Source organism: Periplaneta americana, chromosome 8, assembly GCF_040183065.1.
Source record: "Periplaneta americana isolate PAMFEO1 chromosome 8, P.americana_PAMFEO1_priV1, whole genome shotgun sequence".
Taxonomy (NCBI): Eukaryota; Metazoa; Arthropoda; class Insecta; order Blattodea; family Blattidae; genus Periplaneta; species Periplaneta americana.
Window position 1 is genome coordinate 132,675,914 of NC_091124.1, and position 25,254 is coordinate 132,701,167.

The 25,254-nt window shown below is 33.9% G+C and overlaps 1 protein-coding gene across 7 annotated transcripts in view; it reads left to right on the plus strand.

The window, feature by feature from the left end:
- Positions 1-25,254, plus strand: part of LOC138705059 (small subunit processome component 20 homolog) — a 297,829-nt gene that overhangs the window by 122,028 nt on the left and 150,547 nt on the right. For all 7 annotated transcript variants that reach the window (XM_069833649.1, XM_069833650.1, XM_069833644.1 and 4 more), the window contains 6 exons: positions 588-786; positions 2,260-2,419; positions 13,124-13,321; positions 13,552-13,728; positions 20,931-21,056; positions 24,978-25,141. In XM_069833649.1, the coding sequence (XP_069689750.1) occupies positions 588-786; positions 2,260-2,419; positions 13,124-13,321; positions 13,552-13,728; positions 20,931-21,056; positions 24,978-25,141 (1,024 nt within the window). The remainder of the gene's footprint in view (positions 1-587; positions 787-2,259; positions 2,420-13,123; positions 13,322-13,551; positions 13,729-20,930; positions 21,057-24,977; positions 25,142-25,254) is intronic.

Consider the following 25,254-nt stretch of genomic DNA (forward strand, 5'->3'; position numbering starts at 1 on the left):
ACACACACATCTTATCTTTTACAGAGAATGAGCCCAAAGACAAAAATGATATATGAATAAATGATGCCAAAATGAGTCCAATGCCGAAAGTTACCCAGCAGTTCTGCTTCAATTGGTTGAGAGAAAACCTCGGAAAAAACCCAATCAGGCTTTGAACCTGGTTCTGCTCATTTCATGGTCAGACATGCCAAACGTTATTCTACAGCAGTGGACTGGCTCGGAACCTTGCAGAGTGAGGGTGATTGTGGAGTAGTGGTGGAATGATGATGATGATGATGAAGATAAGGGGAAATAGGAGAACTTCGAGAAAAATCCTTCTCACCACAAATTCCTTCATAACCCATTTCACCATGGTAGAAGGCAGAGAGACTAATGACATATTCTGCACCTGCATATTGATACCCCTACTCATGAAATTAATCTGCTGATTGTTGTTCCTTTTGAGAAATATAGGTATTGCTTTGAGAGGTGTTATTTGTTTTAGTTCTTCCAGGGTTTGTGAAGCAAATAAATTAATCTCATTCCATCATAATTTTCTGAACTGTCTTGATGATTATTTATTGTTTCAAATAATTTCCTTTTTTCAGGTACCACTATATTTTTTGTTAGGAAACTTGTACATCAACTTCCAGTTACTGTGGGAGTCAACAAGTAAACTCATTGCGTCATATGCTCGAGGCATGCCAGTTGCTGACTTCTGGAATGTATTTAGAAAGAAACTCCAAGCCAGTGCACAGGAAATCAGATATAACAATCAAGACAAGATGTGTTCTTATTCGTTAAGAAGTGAGTATCCTGATAATATTTTATTTGAACATATTTAAATTTAGTGGTACCCAACTTAAATTGTACCTCCTACTGCTGCTAAATACGATGGCATCACACCCCAAAGTCGGGCCTTAGCCTCCTCAATTTTCTTCCTCCAACTGTCCCTGCCTTGTGCTAATCTTCTTCAGGCAGTTATTCCAAGATAGCTCTGTGAGGCGATTTATCGTATCTATTCACCTATTTTTGGCTCTTCCGATTGGTCTTTTACCATATATTTTCCTTTCTTAGATCTTCTTTGGTATTCTGTTTCCTTCCATTTGATAAACATGACCGGGCAATTCAAGGCTGAATGAAGTAACAATATCGAGGCTTCTGCATAATTTATATAGCTCAGCTCGTTATTATAGCATATCCTCCATTGCAGATTTTCTTGCACAGTCCAAAAATTCTTCTGAGTATTTTACGCTCAAATATACTGAGTCTAACTTCTGTCTCCTTAGATAATGTCCACGTTTCACTTGCATAACAGAGAATATTTCTAATAATAATTGTTTTATATATTTTGATTTTTGTTTTCTTGTGCACACAGATTTCATTATTTTGTTTTCGTCAGATATGTTTAGTGTCAGATTGGGAGGGCTGTGTATATTCTGTTTTTACCATCAGATTGGGAGGGTTGTATATATTCTATTTTTACCGTCAGATTGGGAGGTTGTATACATTCTGTTTGTTTCTTATTTGTATCATCCATTTGGTTTTACTCGTATTAATTTCTTATTTGTGTCATCCATTTGGTTTTACTTGTATTAATCTGTAACCTGATTTTAGTGGCTCCTTGTTCTAGATCTTTATACATTTCTTATATTGCTGTCAACGACTCTCCCATATTTAAATTGTACCTGCATAATTGCACATGCATTTTATCCCTCATGAACATTAGAGCCAGATAACTATAATGGATTTGATTATTTAATAATTGTAAACCTGTTTATTTTGTAATAAAATAAATCGATGGGCCAATTCAAAAGGACAACAACTCAAAATTGAAAGTTTTGAGGAAACTATATTTTAAAGCTCCATATTGCTGTGAAAAATCCACAAAATGCACTTTAATTTCAAACCTATAGTAGGCTATATATAAAAGTCATTAACAGAATTTGGAATAATTTCAATAATCCTTGGAATTTTTACAGCAACATGAAGTTTTGAGATACAGGTTTATCAAAACTTTAAAATTTCAGCTGTTTCCCTTTTTTAATTGGTCTCTCGAAATATTCTATACTTGCTGCATTGTATCTTTCATACATCACGTCAGGAGCACCTCATATCTGTCATAATCTCATTTTCAAAAAGGATGAAGTTATGTGACATTAGCTCTCAGGTACAAATATCATTGTTTTGTCTGCTGTATCACTCTTATTTTACTGTTATTTGTTTATTGGAAATGCAGTATTGAAAATATTCTTACACTATTTTAATATTTTATTCTAGGTGGTTTCTTACAAGATTTCTTTTCATTCCTTAATCGACTGGATGATAAACCAGATTATGTTAACTACCGTCTCTTACTTTGGAAAACAATGCTTGAATTTCCTGAAGTTTGTGAAACAAAGAACAGAGATATCTCTCCTCTGTTTCTCTCATTTTTAGAGTAAGTATTATCACTTCAAGTTATTCTTACATTATAATTCTTTACTGTCAAATACTTTGTGACTAATTCAGGAAAATAGTATGTAAACTTATCACTGAAGTACAATCACATACATCCAAAAATGAATCAGTTATTTCAGAAACCGGACTTGTCCACTTTTTGGCACTTTAGAATTAATGGTTGATATGCTATGTCAAAGGATGGATCTATCATTTTAAGCAGAAATCGTACTTCTCCAGCTCTCATTAAGCCTTCATATTGCTATAGCAACTCTACATTTTGTACAGAAACCAGATCTCTCCAGGAGATACTTGTTTTCAGTGCTTATTACCTACAAGCCTCAGCAAAGTTCAAGACGAACAACGAAATTCTTGCCATTTTAATGGACTACATGCAAAATTCAAAGCTTCACGAAATACCTGTTCAGCAGCTATTTTACTTGAGACAATTAAATGTGTCTGTGTTCAATATTCATAGCTTGAAAGATGACACAGCAAAGTTTTGTCTATCATGAAGGGAATGCGAAGCCTGTTCCTTTCTTCTGGATTATATAGAGTCAGAGATATCCCATGAACTAAAAGAGCTCTATATTTTTTCAGATGGGTGCAGTGGGCAAAACGAGAATAACACATTTGTTCGGTTCATGAACATCTTTTGTATCCCTTGGTAAATTCAAGATAATCAAATATTATTTTCCTATAAGAGGTCATTCTTATCTAACCAATGACTGAGATTTTGGCCTAGTGAAATGGAAAATAAGAAATATTGATAGCATATATTCTATGAAGGAATATGTTGAATATATTGCACTGTCAATTAATACTGGAAAGTTTCTAGTCAAAATGATAGAGTCAAGTGACATTCTTAACTTTAATAGTTGGTGGCCGACATTTTACAGGAAAAATTGTCTGTTACTTCAGTTCCTAGGCTGGAAAATTTTCTGAGATTAGAAAGTATCATTCTATATGTCAAAATTTAATTATGACAATGTGGACAACAGCATTGTAGTTGCCAAGGAATACATAGAGTCCACACCTGTGGAGTAACGGTCAGCACGTCTGGCCACAAAACCAGGTGACCCGGGTTCGAATCCCGGTCGGGACAAATTATCTGGTTGAGGTTTTTTCCGGGGTTTTCCCTTAACCCAGTACAAGCAAATGCTGGGTAACTTTCGGTGCTGGACCCCGGACTCATTTCACTGGCATTATCACCGTCATTTCATTCAGACGCTAAATAACCTAGATGTTGATACAGCGTCGTAAAATAACCAAAAAAAAAAATACATAGATGGACTTCTTTATCATTCCTTCAAGTTGGAACTAATACCCACCTACATCACTACCTACTACAAAGGCTTACCCATAAGGAAATGTGTCAATAAATTTTCAGAAACTAAAAGGCATAGTACAGGTACTCTCATACATTTCAGAGGAATACAATGATTTTATAATGCTATATTAAAATGGCCAACTAGAGACTTGAGATAGAGATGATGAATGTGGTGAGTAAAGCAGAAAGTTTCTGTATCTAAAATTTATTTCAAATTGTATAATTTGTTCACAGTCAATAATTGTGTCATCGTAATTCCATTTGCCATATTTCTTGAGTAAAACGTTTAAAATCGACATAAAATAAGGTGTAATTAGTATTTTTTTGTGGTGAAATGATATTTTGTAGAAAGGAGACTTCTCCACAGAAATTAAGGGCCTATATATTTGGAACTGTGCATTCAAATTTGTTATTTTTGTATGTAGTAATCCAAAATAGTGCTGCTAAAATATTGGAAGTCCAGTATGATTATTTAATAACATATTATAGACTCTAAACACATTTTGTTCAGTATCTCAAAATGGAACATAGTGGAGAAGTCCGGTTTCTGAAATAACTGATTCAAATATGATTTTCAAATAGCTTCTGAAATACAGTTTTCTTTAATTTAAGAGAAAATGGAGTACCAGTAATATTGAGAATTTTTATGGAGTATTTTTAATTGTATGAGTTCAGTTATATTGTAATATGATTAAATCGAACCTGTCGTAATTTCTCAAAACTTTCTTATACATAATGGAAAGTTGTAATTTTTAATTAAAATTTTCACATTTTTTTTCCCTAAAACTTGTATTAAGATAATTATTCTCTGAAACATTGTTTTGTAATTCTCTGTTTAGTATTGTTTAATAAGTGAAAATAAAGCATTATTGTTGACAGTTTTAGGGAACTTGTTTTGTTAAAAATTCAAAATTCTGCTCTTAAAGCTCTAAATCAACTACATGAATGGAATACATCAAATTTGATGACACTCAATTTAAGCAAAAGTAACTACCAAATATTTTCACTTGGTAAAAAAGGAAGAGAATTCAATATCCAATACAATGGCTAACACCTTCCTAGGACTTATGAATCCAAATATCTTGGAGTTATTTTCGACAGTAAGTTAACATGGAGCAACCATTTGAAATACATTTCTGAAAAAGCTCGTAAAAGATTCTCCCATCTAAAAAGACTAGCAGGATAGAAATGGGGATGCTGTAGGAATACTTTGAACACTACATACAAAATGTTTATACAGCCAGTGCTGACATACTGCGGAGAAATTTTAATTACTTCACCTTTCATAAATGACATAGAATATGTTCAAAACCAAGCTCTCAGACTCATTACTGGTGGAATCAAAACAATTCCAATAGATTCTATGAAATTCCTCACTAATATTAACAGCATCAAAATGACAATAGAAGAAAAAGCACTGATTCAATATGAAAAACTTATTAGATTACCAGGAAACAATTGGCATTCATACAGTCCTCTCTGTAGATTGAAAGCTCAAAAAAGTTTCATATCCATTGTTCAAGAATTAAAACAGAAAATCAATATCCCGAATTTAAAAGAAAACCTTCAAATTAAACCAAACCCTTTAACTCTATTATATATAGAATATAATCTAAATTTAACAGAAGAAATACTAAAATCAGAAGTAAACACTGAAATACTGAAACAATTGTCTTTAGAGACAATTAATATTAGGTACCCTCCACAAAACTGGCTTCATTTATACACCGACGGATCCTTGATCTCCAGAGAACAAGGTGCTGGTGCAGGTGTTACGTGCTGTCTCTTCTCACTTTATAGATCTCTTGGATATGGAACAACAAGTTTTGATGGAGAAATCATTGCAATAAGTGAAAGTCTCAGGAATCTTCTATGCCACATCAATAAATTTAAAAATGTAGTTATATTGTCAGACTCCAAAGCAGCTATTCTATCAATAGTCTCTAAACACACACCTTCATCTCAAACAGCAGAAATAATTGAAATGCTCTCTCAATTAATATCACTCAATAAAAGAATTGTATTCCAATGGATACCATCTCATTGTGGAATCCTGGGAAACGAGAATGTGGATGCTTCAGCAAAGAAGGGCAGCACTGTTACAGAGCTGTATTACTCTGTGAAAAGATTTATTAAATCTACATACTTAGACTTCAACAAACAAAATTTGATAACACAATCCCAAGGGAAAAAATGGAACTCTCTGCATCAAAATCCACAGTTAATTCCCGATTTACCACGAAAATCGTCTGTAGCTGCATTTAGATTGGCAACAGGCCATGATTGTTTGGCCAAACACCTGCATAGAATTGGAATATATCATTCCCCTAACTGCCCATTGTGCAACTCAAACCAAGAAATGGATTTGGAACACCTCAAAATCTGTGCTTCAGTGGCTGGCCATGATAATATCTTTGAAAAATATTGGAGTGCAAGAGGTCAAATGACTTTATTGTCAAATGCCTGGCATTAGAAAACAACAACAACTTGTTTTGTTAGAAGCATCTTATAAATGCTAATGGTTTTGCATTAAAAATGTTCTACTTTGAGTAACTGCGAAATTATACGTAAATATTGATCGCATTTAATTGCAAACAACTTAGAGCGTTCAACATGTGCGCTGATATACAATTTCAGATTATACTCTAGAATACATGGCATGAGCTAGAATTTGATTTACAGCAATAAATGCAAAGCAGTACTGTAAAAATTTGCCGTGCAGGCAGTCCTCTAATTTGTGAACCAGAATAGTCTTGCTAATATATCTTATATATTGCTGTCAGTTTGTATTAACTTTGAAGTGAATGTTTTCTCGTTCTATAAATTACCAACATTGCTATGGCAATGTATAGGAACTTGCTTTGGACATTATGTCTGTTAGAATAACAGAACACTTAATGTGTGGAGTACAATATTAGATTATTAGATTACTGCAAGTTGAATAAAAATTGCGATATTTCAAGATTTTTCATTTTATGACTTGTGAACTACTCTCTTTCAGATTATTTATTATTGTGTGAGTACAATAAAGTTGCTTGCAGTAACATTTTCACTCAGATACATTATGTAATCATTATTGTTTTATGAGAACTAGAGAAAAATACAATTTTTGATATTATTCCTGCCTTACAGAATTAATTGCTGACTGAAAAGAAAAAATAAATATCATCAGCAAGATATTATCATTACTGCCGAACTCCTAGCATTTTGAGTGAATTAGTAGTTTGCTTGTTTCCTTTTACTTTCTCTGAGATACATAGTGAAGTTGTGTAGCGTTGCAAAATGAAAAAAAATTGAAAATTGTTACTTTTACAGAAATATAGTTTTTTGTATTCCGGATACTGAAAAAGTAGTTTTTGGTGTAACATAATTCTGCAAGAATTGTGAAAAACCAGGTAAGCTTCCAAAAGTAAAATTTAAAGTTGGAAGAAAAAGTTCAGAAGACTGTCCGAAATCATGGGAAATAGAAATCCTGGATATTATTATCCTGACTATTATCTTTAGAGAGATATGAATGTTTTCCTTTAGTCATTTTGTAGGAACAGTGTACCATCATAGGATCCTACAGATTCATTTCAGAAACAGATCAAACAAGCCATTAAATCATCTTCAACAATTATCCCGAATTCCAATGCGCATAAATATATGGTACAAAACCCTTGTGCACCATTTTTAAGAACCCTCCCGAAAACACATAAAAGTGTACTTTCCATGAGACCAGTGGTGAATAGTGTTAGGGCCCCTAATCACAAAATTAACAAATTCTTGCATAATTTCTTAAAAAATGCCTTGCAGCTTGAAAATAAATACTCTTTAAATAATTCGTTACATCTCATTGATAACTTGAAATCAATTAAGTTAAACAAGAATATCAAATTAATATCTTTGGACATTGAAAACCTATATTCTAATATTCCCATTAAGGAAACTATAGATACCGTAAAAGATAAATTAAGATCGAAGAACATAGATCACAACATCATAGAACATATTGCCAACTTACTTCCCGTTTCCTTAAAACAGAATTATTTTTCTTTTAATGACAAAATTTTTCAACAAACTAAAGGCTTAGCCATGGGCGATCCCCTATCTGGTCTCCTTTCGGAAATGTTCTTACAAAGTTTGGAATGTAAACAAGTCCCCAAGTTAACTACTCAGTATAACATACTCTTCTATGCCCGTTACGTAGATGATACCCTCATACTTTACAATAGTAGTAGTGCAATCCACAAAGATGTTCTCAAAAGTTTTAATAACCTGCATCCTAATTTAAAATTTACTTGTGAGACAGAACATAATAGATCTATAAACTTTTTGGATTTGAACATAGCCATTCGAGGCTCCACTGTTTGTTATAATATTTATAGGAAACCTACAACCACCAGTCATTCCATCCAATTTGATTCCAATCACCCCTACACACATAAGATTGGTAATTTCCGTTTTTTAGTTGACCGGTTGCTCAAAGTCCCCCTAAACAGAAACAATTATCAGGCTGAATATAGATACATTGTAAATTTAGAACAAATCAATGGCTTTAATAAGAATTTAATTAACAATTTGATAAGAAAACGCTTAAATAAATTTAAAGCAGAAACCAAAACTAATAGCACTTTAATAAGTTCTGTCAAAAAGACTAAAACTACCCACTGGAAACCCATGACATTTTTCGGTAATGTGTCATACAAATTAGGTAACCTTTTTAGAAAAGAACAAATTAACGTAGCATTCCGTACCAACAACAAACTTAATAATATAATTCCCAATAACATTCAAAATTACAATAAATTTGCCAATAGCGGTATCTATCTATTACAATGTAAAAACTGTCTCAGTAAATACGTTGGCCAAACAAAAAGGAATTTTCGCACGCGTTAGAAAGAGCACGTCTCTGACTTCAAATTCAATAGGAATAAATCAAAGTTTGCCACGCATCTCATTTCCCTTAATCACGAACTTACTGGCATAGAAGAAGCCCTTCAGGTCTTAAAGACTATTAACAATCATAATTATATGAATGCTGCGGAGGAACTATATATTACCACCTTTTCTAATAATAATGATAGCCCGCTTCTTAACGAACAATACCCAAATTCAAATAACCCGCTGTTTAAAATCACACACAAGTAACGGTCATTCATCCACTAGTCGTGCAACGTATACAGTTTTCGTCATACGCTACCACTTAATGTAAAGATCAGTCGTGTCGCCGTCCTCATGGATTTCAAGACGTTCTTCCATTTTTTGTAAGTATTGTTTTAGAAGATTTAAATAATACTTAAATGCTTCTAAATATTCTTTCATTCTATCCTTACAATTTACAGGATTTTTCCTGCTCTCCATAACGGCCACATGACCGACCTGTTCGTAGCATCTTCAAATCTATCTTGAAAACTGTATCTGCAATGACAGAAGAGTTTTGCTGTTTCCTTGGTTCACACACGCCTCTTTCAACACAGTGATTCTACACACATCGTGGAGGCTTTTTGCTATATTCTATTCTCTGTTTTTAAGTGATATTACAGTTGTAACTTTGGTTTTTAACGTCATATACCAAGTGTTCACTTTTTATAACATGTTCCATTCGACCTACACGACCTGAAGATGCCAATCAAAATTGGCGAAAACGTTTGTTTTTAAAATCTGTGTAAATGTTAATATAACATGTTTTATTGTGTTATGTTCAGTATTGACTGAATAGAACTCATTTTTCAATTAACATTGAACTTAACGGAACCAATATGCCTTTGAAATTCAGATATGAGTTCTGACAAGTTTCTTATGACTTTCTGAAGATTCTCTGGTAGGAGAGGACTACCACACACTATATACTCAGACAACGTGAAGACTTTCCAAGCTGCTAGCAAGGAATTGGAAGAGCTTTCTCGCATCTTCACCGACCCACAAACCAGTCACCACTTTGCCCACAATTGTGTTACGTGGAAGTTCGTTGTTCCACGGGCGGCTTGGTGGGGAGGCTGGTGGGAACGAATGATTGGCACAACAAAACAATGTCTGAGAAAAGTACTTGGCAGATCGCAAGTAGATGAGGAGATTTTGAGAACTATATTGGTGGAGATAGAAGCCCCCATTATCTGTAGACCACTAGTTCAGGATGGTTCGGACGTGCTGACTCCTAGTCACTTCCTGAATGGTTGACGACTGTGCCCACTGGTTCAGAGCCCAGCATCGGTCAAGATTTACAGAAGGAAATGAGGATAAGAGAGAAAATCCTGGAAGACTTGTTAAGGCGATGGAAGAAGGAATATTTTCTAGACCTGAGATCATATCACAAGGTCCGGAATGCAGCTGGAAGATCGACCAAATGTCGGATCCGAGACATTGTCCATTGCAAGACGACGCACACCCCAGACACATGTTGCAATGGGCCTGTATCATGGACACAAGATCTGGTCGAGATGGCAACATCCATACACTCAACCTCTGAATGCTCAATGGGAGCAACATCACCTATCCATTACAGCTAGTCGTCCCTCTGGAGTTCGACTAGGGTGGGGAGGATGTGGAGGATCGACACCAAATGGCTGCATGAAATATCTACTTCTCTTTGATTTTATATTCTTTTTCCATCTTTTCACTATTATCTTTGTATTCTCCTTGTATTTATCCTCTTTGTACTTCTTGACTAGAGTTCAAATAAAGATGGTGAATTGTCTAGCAGAATCTCACTATCCTACAACGTTGGTTAAATAAGGAGTCAGCTAACAATGTTTAAGTAATCGGTGATTATGAATGGTGCACAGAAATTACATTTTAACCACGATTACTGTTTAACCATTGTTTCATAATCTATGATTACTGCGTTTTTAACCGAGGTTGATGCACTTCGCCATAGTTCTCTCGCTATGCCTTTGCACTCTTTGTTCTTTCCTTTTCTTACTTAATTTTACCTTGTACTTTCATAAATTTATAAAGGTTTTACAAAAATGAAGACCACATTAGCTGTAATGATAGACTTTGAAGCTGCTTTTGATAATACTTCACACAGTCCATTTTATTACAATCTATAAACTTGGTATCAAAGGCAGAATGCTAAGATTTCTACATTCTTTTCTTAATGAAAGAACAATGCAAACCTCAGTAAATAATCATTTATCTTTATCCAAAAATATTACAGGTGGTATACCTCAAGGTTCTGTTTTAAGCCCAAATTTATTTAATATAATGTTACATAACTTACCTGATGTTGTTCCACCTGATGTAAAAATAAGTATCTCTGCAGATTATATGTTACAATATGGGCTATGAACAATGATCCAAATGAATCATTAAGAGTTATACAAACAGTGAGTTATACAAACAACTGTAAATAATATCAGTAATTGGGTATCCAAATGGAATCTATCCATCTCACAATCAAAAAGTGAATATACTGTCTTCACAAGAAGATATAGCTTAAAAAACTATAAACCTCACATTTAGTTGAATGATCAAGAAATTCAGTACAATCCAACTCCTAAGATCCTAGGATTAATTTTTGATGAAAAATTTTTATGTAAAACATATTTAACCAATGTTGCTTCACAGTGTCTGTTTTATAATGCTTATATACGATCAAAATTGACCTATGGATGTGACATATGGGGAGGAGCTTCAGCAACTCATCTACAAAAAATTTCTGTTCTTCAAAACTCAGCCTTAAGATTATGCCTAGGAGTACCAAAAACCACATCAACTGTTGCCCTAGAAATTGAATGTAATATTCAACCAATCAGACACTAGGTATTACAAAAGGTTCTAAAAATACATTTAAAATTGCAAGCCTCATTCAGATCTCAGATGTTCTTCAAACTGCCAGATAATATCCTGTGTAATTTCTATAAAATAAACAAAGAAGTAATACCAATCTATAACACAGACACACTCATTGCAAAACTCCAGTTGTGAACGAAATTCCTCCATGGAAATGGGTGAGTCCAGAACATGGCATACAAACTTCAGGAAATCATTCCAAAAATGATCGTCCATACATTCTTAAGTTAGATGCCATGGAACTACTCTGCAGTACATATAAGGATCACCTTCAAATTTATACAGATGGATCTCTAAATTATAATAATGGTACATCAGGAGCAGGTTATTATATTCCAAAATATCAAGAAAGTTACTTCGTACCATGTTCATCCTCTTCCAGTCTTGACACTGAATTGCTAGATATTGATGCTGCTCTTCAGTGTGTTACTCAAATTTCTGAAAAATCTATTTGCATACTTACTGACTCCAAGGGGGCTATATTTAATATAATTAAATATGTACCAAACCTATACGCACATAGAATTATTCCAATTCAGAAACAACTAAGTAAACTAAAAAAAACTCCTAAAGGAAATAACATTTCAATGGATACCTAATCATTGTGGCATACCTGGAAACAAGAAAGTCGATAATATTGCAAAACAGCAACATATTTGGAACCAAGACCTCTTCAAGTGATATCTCTATCCAATGTTTTTGCTTCAGTAAAGTCTCATTTTATAAACCTATGGATCTACATTTGGCTGTCTTCTGACAAAGGAAAAATTTTACAGTCTGTACAAAATAAATCAAATGACCTGGAAAAGTACAAAAACTTGCCCAAACGTGTTCAAACATTTTTAACAAGAGCCAGAACAGGTCACATTGTCACACAATTGTACCTACACCGATTTCATCTTTCTGATAATCTTACTTGTCTGTGGTGTAATAATGATGATGAAGATCTGGAACACATTCTTCTATACTGTCCATCCATAAACCACAAAAGAAGTAAATTAAAATCATCAATACCAGTTGCAGAAGACACAGCCCTGCAGTATATATTGACTACACCTCAACTCTAGCTACTAGCAACAGGCATCTATAATGAACACCGATCAAAATACCCCTCATTTCTCATGAAAAACAAAAACTGAATAGACTATAGTGGACTTCGTGTTGTCAGCAAACAGCTGGATACATTAAGAAGATTGATTGATTGATTAATTGATTGATTGATTGATTGATTGATTGATTGATTGATTGATTGATTGATTGATTGCCATGTACTTTATTCAGAGATGCATAAAATCAGAAATATCAAGTATCTAAGCTTTCAGTTTTGATATTGTTTTCAAGTATCAAGAAATTATTTATTTTATATTACAATTTTTTATATAATATATTTAAAATATATTATTTTATATTATAATTATATTATATTTATTTTATATTATAAAAATTCTTTTCAAGTATCAAGAAATTATATTATCTCGTGTTCAATGTGTAGTTTTTTTTTTACTCAGTATTGTTATCTCATAGAAAAATATGAAATTTATCTTAATAGATGGATTCAGTTTATTTGTGTAACTGTAAATCATTTTGTTTTACTTGTTTAAGGGAAGAATATTTCAAAACAAATGCAGAAATGGCTAATTCATGGAATATCAGAGTCAGAAATAAGTGTGCAGAAGAGAAGAATTATGACGATTCCGAGCCTATGGATTTTGAAGAGACAAATGATGACACAGGAATTATAAGAGATGAATTTCCAAAAACACAAAAGTCATCACAACTCAGTGCAAGAACAATGATAAAGTAAGTTTTCGTAAGAAAGTTAATATGTGAGCATGTCTCCCTCCTTAGTCTGATTATATGCTAATATGGATACCAGGTCCATATGAGCTAACCTGGAGTATCGTCAGACAAAAAGAAGCAATAATAAAATGTTGTGATAATTTTTCTTCTGTGTCAGTAACTTCTTCATTGCATCACAAGTCAAATGATAAACAAGTCATATCTAAATAATTTTTCTGTATTATTAATAGGACTCTGCTTGCTCACATGAACATCTTCAGCAAAATGAAGGATCCACGTTCCATGTATCGGGAATCAGATTTGAAGAGGGTGTACTTAGATTGTTTAAGTCATAAGAACCCTGAAGTTCAAAAGATGGCACTTGACTGTCTCAGTGCATACAAGTACAAATACTTGATGCCTTATCGGTAAGTGTCCTGTATTTTATGTTGTTTTGCTTATGCTATTGTATTATATGCATATAATATGTTAAGAAATAATACACTGTGTCCACACTACAAGTATACAGAAATAACAGCGTATAGAGTAACTGAAAAGATTTCTATTTCCACTAGTACACTTCAACATGAGCACCATTTATAGCTCGACAGGTACCAAAATGATACTCAACTTCTTGCCAGGTATTCACCAATGTATCAAGTGTTATAAGCTCAACTGCTTGAATGATACGCTGTCTCAAATCGATCAAATTACGAACATTTCTGCTGTATGCAAAAATTTTAATAAATCCCTTCGCAAAAAAGTCCAAAGGAGTTAAATCCGGGGATCTAGGTGGCCAGGAAGTTGGCTCACCTCTACAAATCCAATTTCTTCGGAAGGTTACATCTGAAAACGTTTTAACATTTCAATGGAAGTGTGGTGGAGCACCATCCTGCTGAAATGTTAAACCTGGCGGAAATTGCAGAGTAGCAAAGTTCTTCAGCATATCAAGGTACGTGACTCCTGTCACCATAGGCTCCATAAAGAAGAATGGAACAATTACTCCATTTTTGTGCATTCCCAACCAGACATTGACTTTTGGCGAGTCTCTTTCATGTTCAGTCACTCTGTAGAGATTCTGAGACCCCATATGTGGCAATTATGACATTTAACGTTCCCGCAAACGTGAAAGGTTGCTTCGTTAACAAATCGACATACCTGGGATTTTCATCGATATGCCGAATCATCTCATCACAATGACAATGACAATGATCTAGTTTGAGTTGATGAAGGAGCTGAAGTTTGTAAGCATGCATCTGGAGACGTTTGCTTAGAGTCTTGTGAAATGTTGAATGAGGAATCTGCAGTACCCTACTAGCCTACCTAATTGATTTATGTGGGCATCTAGCAAATGATTCACATACCTGATCCTCAGTCATTTCGGCCAATGCTTTTTAGAATGTTTCCCTGTTTTTGAAATCAAGCTTCCATTATCTTGTAGAGTTCTATCCCACTCGTAAATTGATTTGCGTGTAGGAGGTTCCACATTCCATTCCCTCTATATGCACCTCTGAACACGTGTAACTAAATTCAATTCTGCAAACCAGAGCATGCATTGAACTTTTTGCTGTACCGTCCACATCTCTATGGACAAGGAACTAGACTGATAAATGCAAATTTTCATTCACACAACAATAAGCTTGAAACAAAACATTGCACACAACAATGGCCATGGAAAAAGTATGAAACAAAATCTTGGACAGTTTTCTATTGATTGAGCTTTATCTTAAGGAATTATAAGCTATTATTTCTGTATACTCTTAGTGTGGACACAGTGTACTATGAAGCAAAGACTGTGTTAAAGTCTTTGATTAATTGAATGTGCAGATTTAGGTACTTGATGATGGTATCATATCTCTAATTCCTCATTTCATGTATGAGTCATTCCACGTCAAATCGCACAGCAATAAAACACGACCTTCTCGGAAATGGTCGAATTTTTTTTCATGAATTCCGGACATCAAATAAGGAGACCCGTATTTTTTTATTTTCACAGTTATTAATTATTTGTGTAGTTATTAATATTTGAATTTACGCAAATTATGCGCGCACTGTTACATAAACTCGCTTGGAACTCTATGTCTACATAAAATTGAGATTTGCTGTTTGGCGCATTTGAAAGACGAAATACAACACTTTTTATTACTTTAGGCCTATCACAAATAAATTTAAAATTTGGCCTATTTTTTTAATCGTTTCTTTTTCAAAGCAAATTACTATATTAAATAGCCAAGTTAAAAATCTGAAAAAATATAGACTTGTTCGCTGATGTATTATCTATAAACTACTGCATTTATAAATATGGGATCGGCACCCATACATTTGTAACAATTTATTTTCCGGAGGCATGCACGCGCTCGCAATGCCCAGCTAATGAACTGCTTGCAGCCATAGGCTAGAAGGCTGCCCGTGGAAATTCCCCATTGCATCTGATGTCACCATACTACTGATCAAATGATTAATACCTTAAGGAACAGTAAATATCTTATCTAAAATTATTTTATTATTGTCAGATCAGCTAAGAGGGGAAGCCCTTCGCAGTGTTGTATGTTTATACTGTAATATAGCCAAGTGTTTGATGATAGCAAGGCTGAGTAAGGCAGTAAACTTTATGACAGTAAACAGATGGCAGGAGAGAAAAATAATCAGTTTGAGTTTGAATTTCGCGCAGTGACGTGACTTCTATACAACATGAGTGATGGTAAAGATCGCGTAATATATAACAAGTGTTTAAATCCATTTACCTTCCTAATCACGCTTTTAAAAAGAAAAGTACACTAAGACGTGTAAGTCGCGACTTATTGATAAAGCTCAATTTAAAGAAGTCTTTGAGTGTGCAAATATGTGATCTGTTCCGTAAAAATCAATCAATTTCCGCATAGGTCAGGTGAAATTATATGTGAGGCTGGTAGTTCTTGTGATATTAATAAACATGAATCAAATGAAAGTGCGGACAGAGAAAGTGATTATCCCAGTACTTCTTCTAGCAGTTCTATGGCTAAAGTGCTAGAAATCAGTAATATTGAGGAATTAAACAAGAGTTTGATGTCAATAGAATCCCCTATCAAGAAAAGAAAGATACAACAAAACGATACCCCCGTGAAAAGTTTCAAAAGTAAAAGGCTCCCTAGCATGTTAAGTTTTTCATGTAGAAGATGCATCATCATCCCTTCAAAAGTCAACCATATTTTATTTTTGACGGAATGCAAAGAAAGGTACAACCTGAAAATTACATAGTTATTGCAGACTTTTCTGAAAATTATTCCTTTGTAATACAAGATTCAATACAAGGTGTGCATGGAACATACGCCAAGCCACAATAAAATACAATTTTAATTTTACTTCCTACTTTATTTTGTTTTATATTCTCTTATAGGCCTATTAATATTATATTTGAACTGTGACCTATTAATATTATATCTGAACTGTGACCGAACATGAGCGCTGCTCATTCGGTCTCAAATTTTGTTAATACTACTGCATCTCCTTTTTTATATTGATTGTATTATTTTATTTCTATTTCTCTTGTTTGTAAATATATTTTTTATTCTGTATATTTAAATAAATGAATAAATAAATAAATCCTTTCGTAGTATATTTCAAAGGAGATACAGAAATTCGTTACAAAAGTAATGTCATCTCAGAAACCATGAAACATGACACCAATCCCTTTCACTTTTTTCAATCCGAAGCAATCAATTTCTTAAAGCAAGAATTTAACAATATGAAAAAAAATCATCTACTTTTCCAATGGATCAAGGTCACAATAAAAAAAAAAAAAAAAAAGAATTTTAAAAATAATTGCTTACATGAAGACGATTATGGAATTAGTGCTGAATGACACTTCTTTGCAATGTCGCATGGTAAAGGTCCATGTGTTGGCATTGGAGATACTGTTAAAAGACTTGCCACGAGAGTTAGCCTATACAAGTTCCTATAACAACACCAAAAAAAAACTGTTTGTTTAGTCACAAAAAACATTTCTAATGTGTCATTTATATTTTGTTCATTCAATAAGCACAAAAACCACACTGAAAATTTGCAGGCCAGATACCATAATCTAAAACCAATAACTGGTACATTAAAATTATATTCTTTCATTCCGTTGTCAAAAACTGAAGATTTAGTAAAACAATTTTCTTTCAAGAAAGAAGGTAGGCGAATGAAAATTTAAAGTGTGAATGAAAAGAAACATTTGAAAAGCATAATGTACAATTATTTGAAGATATCATAATAAGTAAATTAGCAGTGTTTCCTCGAGTAACTTGATCCGTACTGGGTGTAATGTTTCAACGTTCAGTCAGTTATCCAGCGCCGATAAACCTCTTAGCGCACTTTAACGCTTCCCGTCCACTGCTGCTGCGCCAACCGCTATACATTCTGTCATAAGTAATTAAATTTCCATTAAACTATTGGAGATCCCATTCTGATTTTTTCTGGAATTATTAAGAATACTTCAGTGCACCTAGTAGGCATTTTTTTATATTTTTAATAGGGCTATTTCACATTGGTGTATATGTTTTAAAAATTGAATTATAAAAAAATATTTGAAATAATTATATTATATTAAAATTAGTTAGTAAATATTTAATAAAAGACAGTACTTTAAGCTTTTAAATGCATTTTTTTTTTTCAAAAAAAATTTAACTTCAATATCGTTAAAAATATGACGCTTTAAATGTTGCATTGTGCGACATTTTTAACGAATTTTAACATGTAATATTTTAAAAACATGTGGACTTAGGAGGAAATAAAAATACACTTGTTGGTTTATGAGACCCATAGAGTTGGTAAAAAAAATATAAACGCAATCAGAAATATGAAGGTCAAAATTTGTATAATTTTGTGCGATTTGACGTGGAATCACTCGTATATCAGTTCATGGTGAATATACACAGTGGTTTTTAATATTGAATAACATTGTATGCCATGCAGACGAGATTGTTATTGGATTCAAATTAGAAAAAGAGAATAATTGAACATTAATTTATCAGTACTAATTAATCACTCAGATGCTTAATTGATATCTTACTTGCACTAGTATGTGACAGTTATTGGAGTTCTAACTTACTAATTTTAACTACTCACACATTACTGCAATATTTTATCTCTTTGCCTCATAAATGTTTTAAATTTCGTTTTCTCTCCATCAGTGTATGTTCAGCAAGTGCATGCTAACCATATCCATAAAATGACAGTAATTTGAGGCAGTTAACTAGTCTAAACAGTCATATTGTAGTAAGGACATGGATAACTTTTTTTTTGTCATCTCATTCTGCCAGGAATGGATCATGGGTAAGCTAGGTGTGTTGCTACAACTACTGCTGCTTGAGCTATAGTAAATAAGTTCGTTGAACATCTTGTAATATTTGTTCTTTATTGATGAATTTGTGTGAATAAGCCACAATTGTAAGAATTATTGTCTCTTTTTTTTTTATTTATTGAGTATGCCCCAACGAGTGTAACTCATATGTAGGGGCTATACAAGAACATATACATTTGTTATACAATGTAATTGAAAAGGTCATGAAACTAAGTCTGTGAAAAACAAACAATAACACAAGAATTCATGAAAGAAAGAAAGCAAAATGAGAACAAATAGTAAGATAACATTAAGTTTTGGGCAGAAAGAAGAAAAAGTTTGAAACCATGAAATAAATCAACTTAGAATTAAAATAAATAATCTTCCCAAAAACGTATTTTTAAACAATTCTTAAAACACCGGCAATTTGGTAAAAGTCTATATTCTAAAGGAAGTTGGTTGAAAGTTGTTAAAAATGGTTAAGTCCTTTTGTTCCATAAGTTACTGAGCTATGCTGAGAAAAATATATAGCTTTTTGTCTTGTTAAATAAGTATGTATATCTTTATTAAACTGAAATGTAATATTACTATGTATTAAATTGTTAATAACTTTGTACATGAAAATAGCAGCACCTAATTTGATAATTGATTCAACTGGTAGAATGAAAGAAAATTGATATAGATATTTAACTGGAGTCAAATAATGAAAACCCAATAAAATTCTTAAAGCTCTATTTTGAATAATTTGTAAAAGTCTCAAAGCAGTTTTCTTATTATGTCCCCATATAAATGACATATACATTAAATGAGAATGGATAAAAGCATAATATACATTTAAGAGACAAGTTATAGGCAAAGGCCTTTTCAAAATACAAGACATTGGAGCAATTTTCTCTCAGACTGCTAAAATATGTTTATCCCAGGTTAATTGTTCATCAGCAATCAAACCTAAAAATTTAACTGATGCAACTTTTTGTATTACAGAATCATTAAACTTTAATTCTTTCGTAATAATATAATAAAATGAAGGTTTAGTGAAAATCGTATACACAGTTTTTTTCAAATTCAAAAAAAGCCTATTTGCGCTTAACCAGTTTTCAAGAGTAATAATGTCTGCCTGAAACTTTTCAAACAGTTCTTCAATGGAGTCAGTAATATAAAATACACTAGTGTCATCTTCAAAAAAGAGTGGCAGTTCCATGTAAATGAAGAAATTTTATGTCATTGACATAAATTAGAAGAGAAGAGGTCCCAAAATTGATTCTTGTGGCACACCACATGATAATAAGAGAGTATCACTTTCCAAATTATTCACTGAGACATATTGATACCGTTCACTTAAATAACTCCGAAACCACCGTAAAACAATACCTCTAATATCAATAGATTCCAGTTTACACAACAAAATTTAATAATTAACTGTATCAAATGCTTTTGTAAGATCAATAAATAAACCTGCTGGAATTTTATTTTCGTCCAGAGCTTGTTCTATACAAGTAACTTTGCTCAAATGTTAGTGAACCCATTAGAATCAAATTAACAGAATAATATGCAGTATCTAAAATTTCATTCCACACTATAATATGAAGAATGAATTTTTATACATGACAAGATGGAAGTGTTTGATGGTGGTAACTGAAATATTTTAATAAACAAATAAATAAAATACGCAAAATAAATACAATAAAATAAATCGAAAGGTCATCTAATTAACACTTACGAAGTTTATGAAGGTTGGCTTATAGTATATACAATTACATTATATTATGAGTAATATGATTGATGTTGACCACCCTTTTGTATATATGAATAATACCATAGCTTCTTGTGATCATTTTACCTATATCTAATAAATAAATAGATATAAAGTTGTATCAGCTTAAATGTTATATCCATACAATTTTTAGTAGAAATGCTGGGTGAGTCATTGTTGTAGGACAGATTACTTCGATTCTTTTACTTCTGAGAAGAGATTGTTGTCCTCCTAGCCATTGCTCGAAATTGTCTAATGATGGAGAACTCGAATGTGTTTAGCTGTTGTCTGCAGGATCTATCTGTCAAAGTTAGTTTTCGTACCAGTCCTTCATTAATATTTTTTTGGCTGTCAAAAAGAATTAATGAATAGATTTCGTGCTGTAATAAATCATACATTTGGAACTTACATTAATTAATATTTTTTTGGCTGTCAAAAAGAATTAATGAATAGATTTCGTGCTGTAATAAATCATACATTTGGAACTTACATTAATTACAACATTACCAAAATTGTATTTCCTGTATACAGTAGTGAACCATTTGAATTAATCTGTTTTATGTAATTTCTTACAGAGAACATTTATATGGGTTAATTGATGATAAAACATTCAAGACTGAACTGACGGTGTTTAGAATAGATAAAGAAAGTGAACTAATTCAAAAGGAGGATCGTCATGACCTAATGCCATTAATAATGAGGTAAGAACACATTACATCATCATTAATTAATTACTGTATCAGTATTTATCAACTCCAAAGGAAATATTTTGAACTGTTCATTCCAATGTTTAATTGGTCTTCATGATTTTATGCATTTAGGTTAAACAATTTAGGTATCTTCTACTTTCTTTGCGCTATGTGTTGGCATGAAGAGTGGATAGGCGAAATGGGGAACTACACTACACTCTGATCTGAAAACTTCCGTGCACTTAGTTGGCTACAGGGGAATGAAGTCAGACATAAATGTTTCCACACCTTAGGTGTTGCTGTTTCTGTGACTGTCATTATCACTACTCCTATCACTGCTGTCATTGTCACTGGTGTCCTCATTGCGTACGTTAATAAAATTGTGAACTTGTCTATAACATCCTCCAGTACTGCATCTTTCTCCCAGTAGTAGTTTTCATTGTCATTCATATGTTAACATTACTACTACTACGATGGCATCACAGACCAAAGTCGAGCCTTAGCTTCCTCAATTTTCTTCCTCCAATTGTCCCTGTCTTGTGCTAATCTTCTCCAGGCAGTTGTTCTTGATCATTACCGCATCAATCTTCTATTGCTGTCAATGACTGTCCCATAATATCCAAGTCATCTGCGTATCGCTTAATTTGCTGCCAATGTTTCTTGCAATTCCGATGCTTCAGCTGAGGTTTCTCAATAAATGTTTTTTACAGTTGTGGGGGTGTCAGCCTCACGAACCAACCCCCAACCTGGAGGACCAGGTCTCTGTATTTATGTCCCCCAAAGACAGGGTGGCTCAGCTATACCCCCAGGTCCTGGGTGTTCATTTGATCGTCTTTTACGATCTATATGAACTTATAGTGGGACTATTCTCTTTCCCGGTCACCACATGGGAACATGTTATTATCCAGTCCAATATTCTTTAGTTACAGACTTGAGTCCTTCTTGAACAAACTCTTGAAGTCTTATGAGTGGCATATCACCCCTCTCTCCCCCATATTATGGAGAAGGGTCCAAAGGCTTGCACCTGCACCAAGACTTGAGTCAAGGTCCAACGCCGAAAATTACCCTGCAGTTGTGCTTCAATTGGTTGAGAGTGGAAATCTCGGAAAAAATTCTAACTAGGCCACTTGTCCCAACAAGGATTTGAGCCCTCTCGTTTCACAGCAGACATGCTAACCATTCCTTTTCAACAGTGGACTCTTGTGAGACCTTACAAAGTTCTTTGATATTTCTCCAGGCTAATTCAATAGTCGACGATGTGGTGCTTTTCGCTGATTCTGCCAGTGAACTACAGCAGATGCTTCTCGAACTGAATGATCTCGGCAATGCAGTCAGCCTGTCAATGAACCCAGCAAAACAAAAATTATGTCAAATGGCCCATCAATGGTAAATGGAACAGAGATACAATGTGTTGAAGAGTATGTATACCTGGGCCAACTAGTCTCATTCTCCCACAAAATGGACGAAGAACTCAAAAAGGAGAGTATCCCAGGCCTGGAAGGCCTTCTGATCTCTTAAATTCATACTACTGGACAAGAGTCTAAACCGAAAATTGAAACTACCAGTAGATGCACTCAACACTTGCGTCTCTTTCCTGTACTGCTCTACAGATGCTAGATGTGGTCCCTCACAGCCAGACTTCAGAAGAACTTAGAGACCTGCCAAAGGAAAATTAAGAGGAAGATACTGGGCTTAACGTGTAGAGACAAGATATTTAACAGGAAACTTCACAGACTCACAGATTTGGACAACATTGCACGACGAGCTTCAGTGACAAAGTGGAAGTAGACTGGCCACGTGGAGAGACTGCATCACAACAGATGGGCGCAGATAACAATTATGTGGGACTCCTATGTAGAAAGACGACACAAGGCAGGCTGAGGAGGAGATGGGTGGACCCATTGAAACAAGAAGCAGGAGCTTATTGGTACAGTGCCATCCGCAACAGGAATGAATAGAAGAAGTTAATGTACAAACTCAAAAGAAGTGGTAGACTGTGAAAGTGTCTGTGAGTGGAGGGACTTTGTGTACAAATTCAAAAGAAGCAATAGACTGTGAACGTGTCTGTATTCATAACAGTAAAAAATTTATATGCCACCATCTAGCACACATGGAATAGCTCACCACGAGAGCCCTTTTTTACGAGCTTCCCTCTCTAGTAGGAGGCGCTAGCCCTTTAAGGGAAATCTACGAGCTTATTCATTCATTCACTCACTCATTCATTCATACAGCTGGCCTCGGTAGCGTAGTCAGTATGGTGCTGACCTTCTGTGCTCGAGGTTGTGGGTTTGATTCTGGTCCAAGTGGATGCCAGGCTCATGTCAGTAGCTTTACTGGCATGTAAATGAACTCCTGTGGGACAAAATTCCAGCACACCAGGAACGCTGATATAACCTCTGCAGTTGTGAGCATCATTAAATGAACTATAATTTTAATTTTTCATTCATTCATTCATAGCTGCTTTGGAATGTGACAATGTAACTGCATTCTTAAATTTATTGATGTGGCATAGATGATTCCTGAGACTTTCACTTATTGCAGTGATTTCTCCATCAAAACTTGTTGTTCCATACTACAAATTTTGATGGAGAAGTCGAGGCCATATGTATATGACACTTCAAAATCTTTTATACGGAATAGCTCAATTCCAGCAAGCAGTAATTCTTTCTGGCTCAAAAGCAGCCATTTTAGCTATAACATCCACTTTGACACCAAAAAGTTAACAAATTCTTGAGTGCTAGAAATGTCTATTTCACCTCAACAACCTAAAGAAAAAAATAGTTTTTCAATGGATACCAGCACATTGCGGATTGACTAGTAACGACGCTGCTGATTATCTTGCCAAAAAGGGCTGTGGTACTATTCAAAAACCTGCTACACAATTATCCTATTATACAACAAAAAGAATAATTACATCACAATACCACAAAAATATAACAAATCATCATCTCCAAACTTCCAAAAATAAAAGGTGGGAAGCTCTCTCAACCCAAAATGTCCCTGAATACCCAAGGAAGAATGCAGCTGCAATTTTTCGACAGTTTACAGGCCACGACTGCTTGGCCAAGCATCATCACAGGATTGGAATATCTCCTTCACCACTCTGCAAACAACAACAATATAGTGACATGGGCTCGAATTCCTATTACCTGGTTGAGTTTTTGTCAAGGTTTTCCAGACCTCTGGCATAGCTCAGTTGGCTGTGGCACTTGCCTCTGATCTGGAATTGCACTCGGGCATGGGTTTGATTCCTGCTTGGGCTGATTATCTGGTTGGGTTTTTTCCGAGGTTTTCCCCAACTATGCAAATGTCAGGTAATCTATGGCTAATCCTTAGTCCCATCTCACCAAATACCATTTCGCTATCACAAAACCCATCGATGCTAAATAACCTAGTAGTTGCTAAAGTGTTGTTAAATAACCAATTAAAGAAAAATCAAGGTTTTCCCAAACTATAATACTAATGTCAAATAATCCATGTCGAATCCTCGATCTTAGCTTATCAAAATACCATCTCGCTATCACAAATTGCACCAATACTGGATAACCTTGCACTTAATACCACATTATTAAATAACTGATTAAAACATTTATTAGTGTTAAACTTCTGATGCATGAATATTATGTCTATTTCATGGTGTCTATGTACACATTTTTAACTGCTCTTTTAAATGGTTAGGAAAATTTTTAAATTCCTGTATTTCCCATAATTTGTCTTGATGCACCTTGTCAGTTAACTCTTACGTAGTGATATGATATGTGATTTGTAATGTTAAATGTTTGGGAAGCTGTTAGATTCAAGTAATACCCATAATTTATTTTGATTCTCCTTATGAGTGGTTTCTGAATAATCTTTAATCTGAATTAATGACTGGTGTATATTTTATATGTTACATACATCAGTATCTACAGTAATATCTCGTTATATTTACAGGATTGTGTACAGCAAAATGTTGATAAGAACAGGAATGAAATCAGGAGGTGGAAGTGGACAGTTTCGACGTTCCTTGGTCTTAAGATTTCTTGCTGGCTGTCACGAGAATGAAATGATCACTTTTGCTGAGATGGCTTTCAAAATATATGCACAAATGATTCAAGGTATGTATTTGATAAAGAACGATATTCGTATATTGAATCAAAATATTATGTGAAAGTCACTTTTTTAATGTAGATGTGTTATGTAAGTACTTGCAACAGTTTTTTTTAATTAC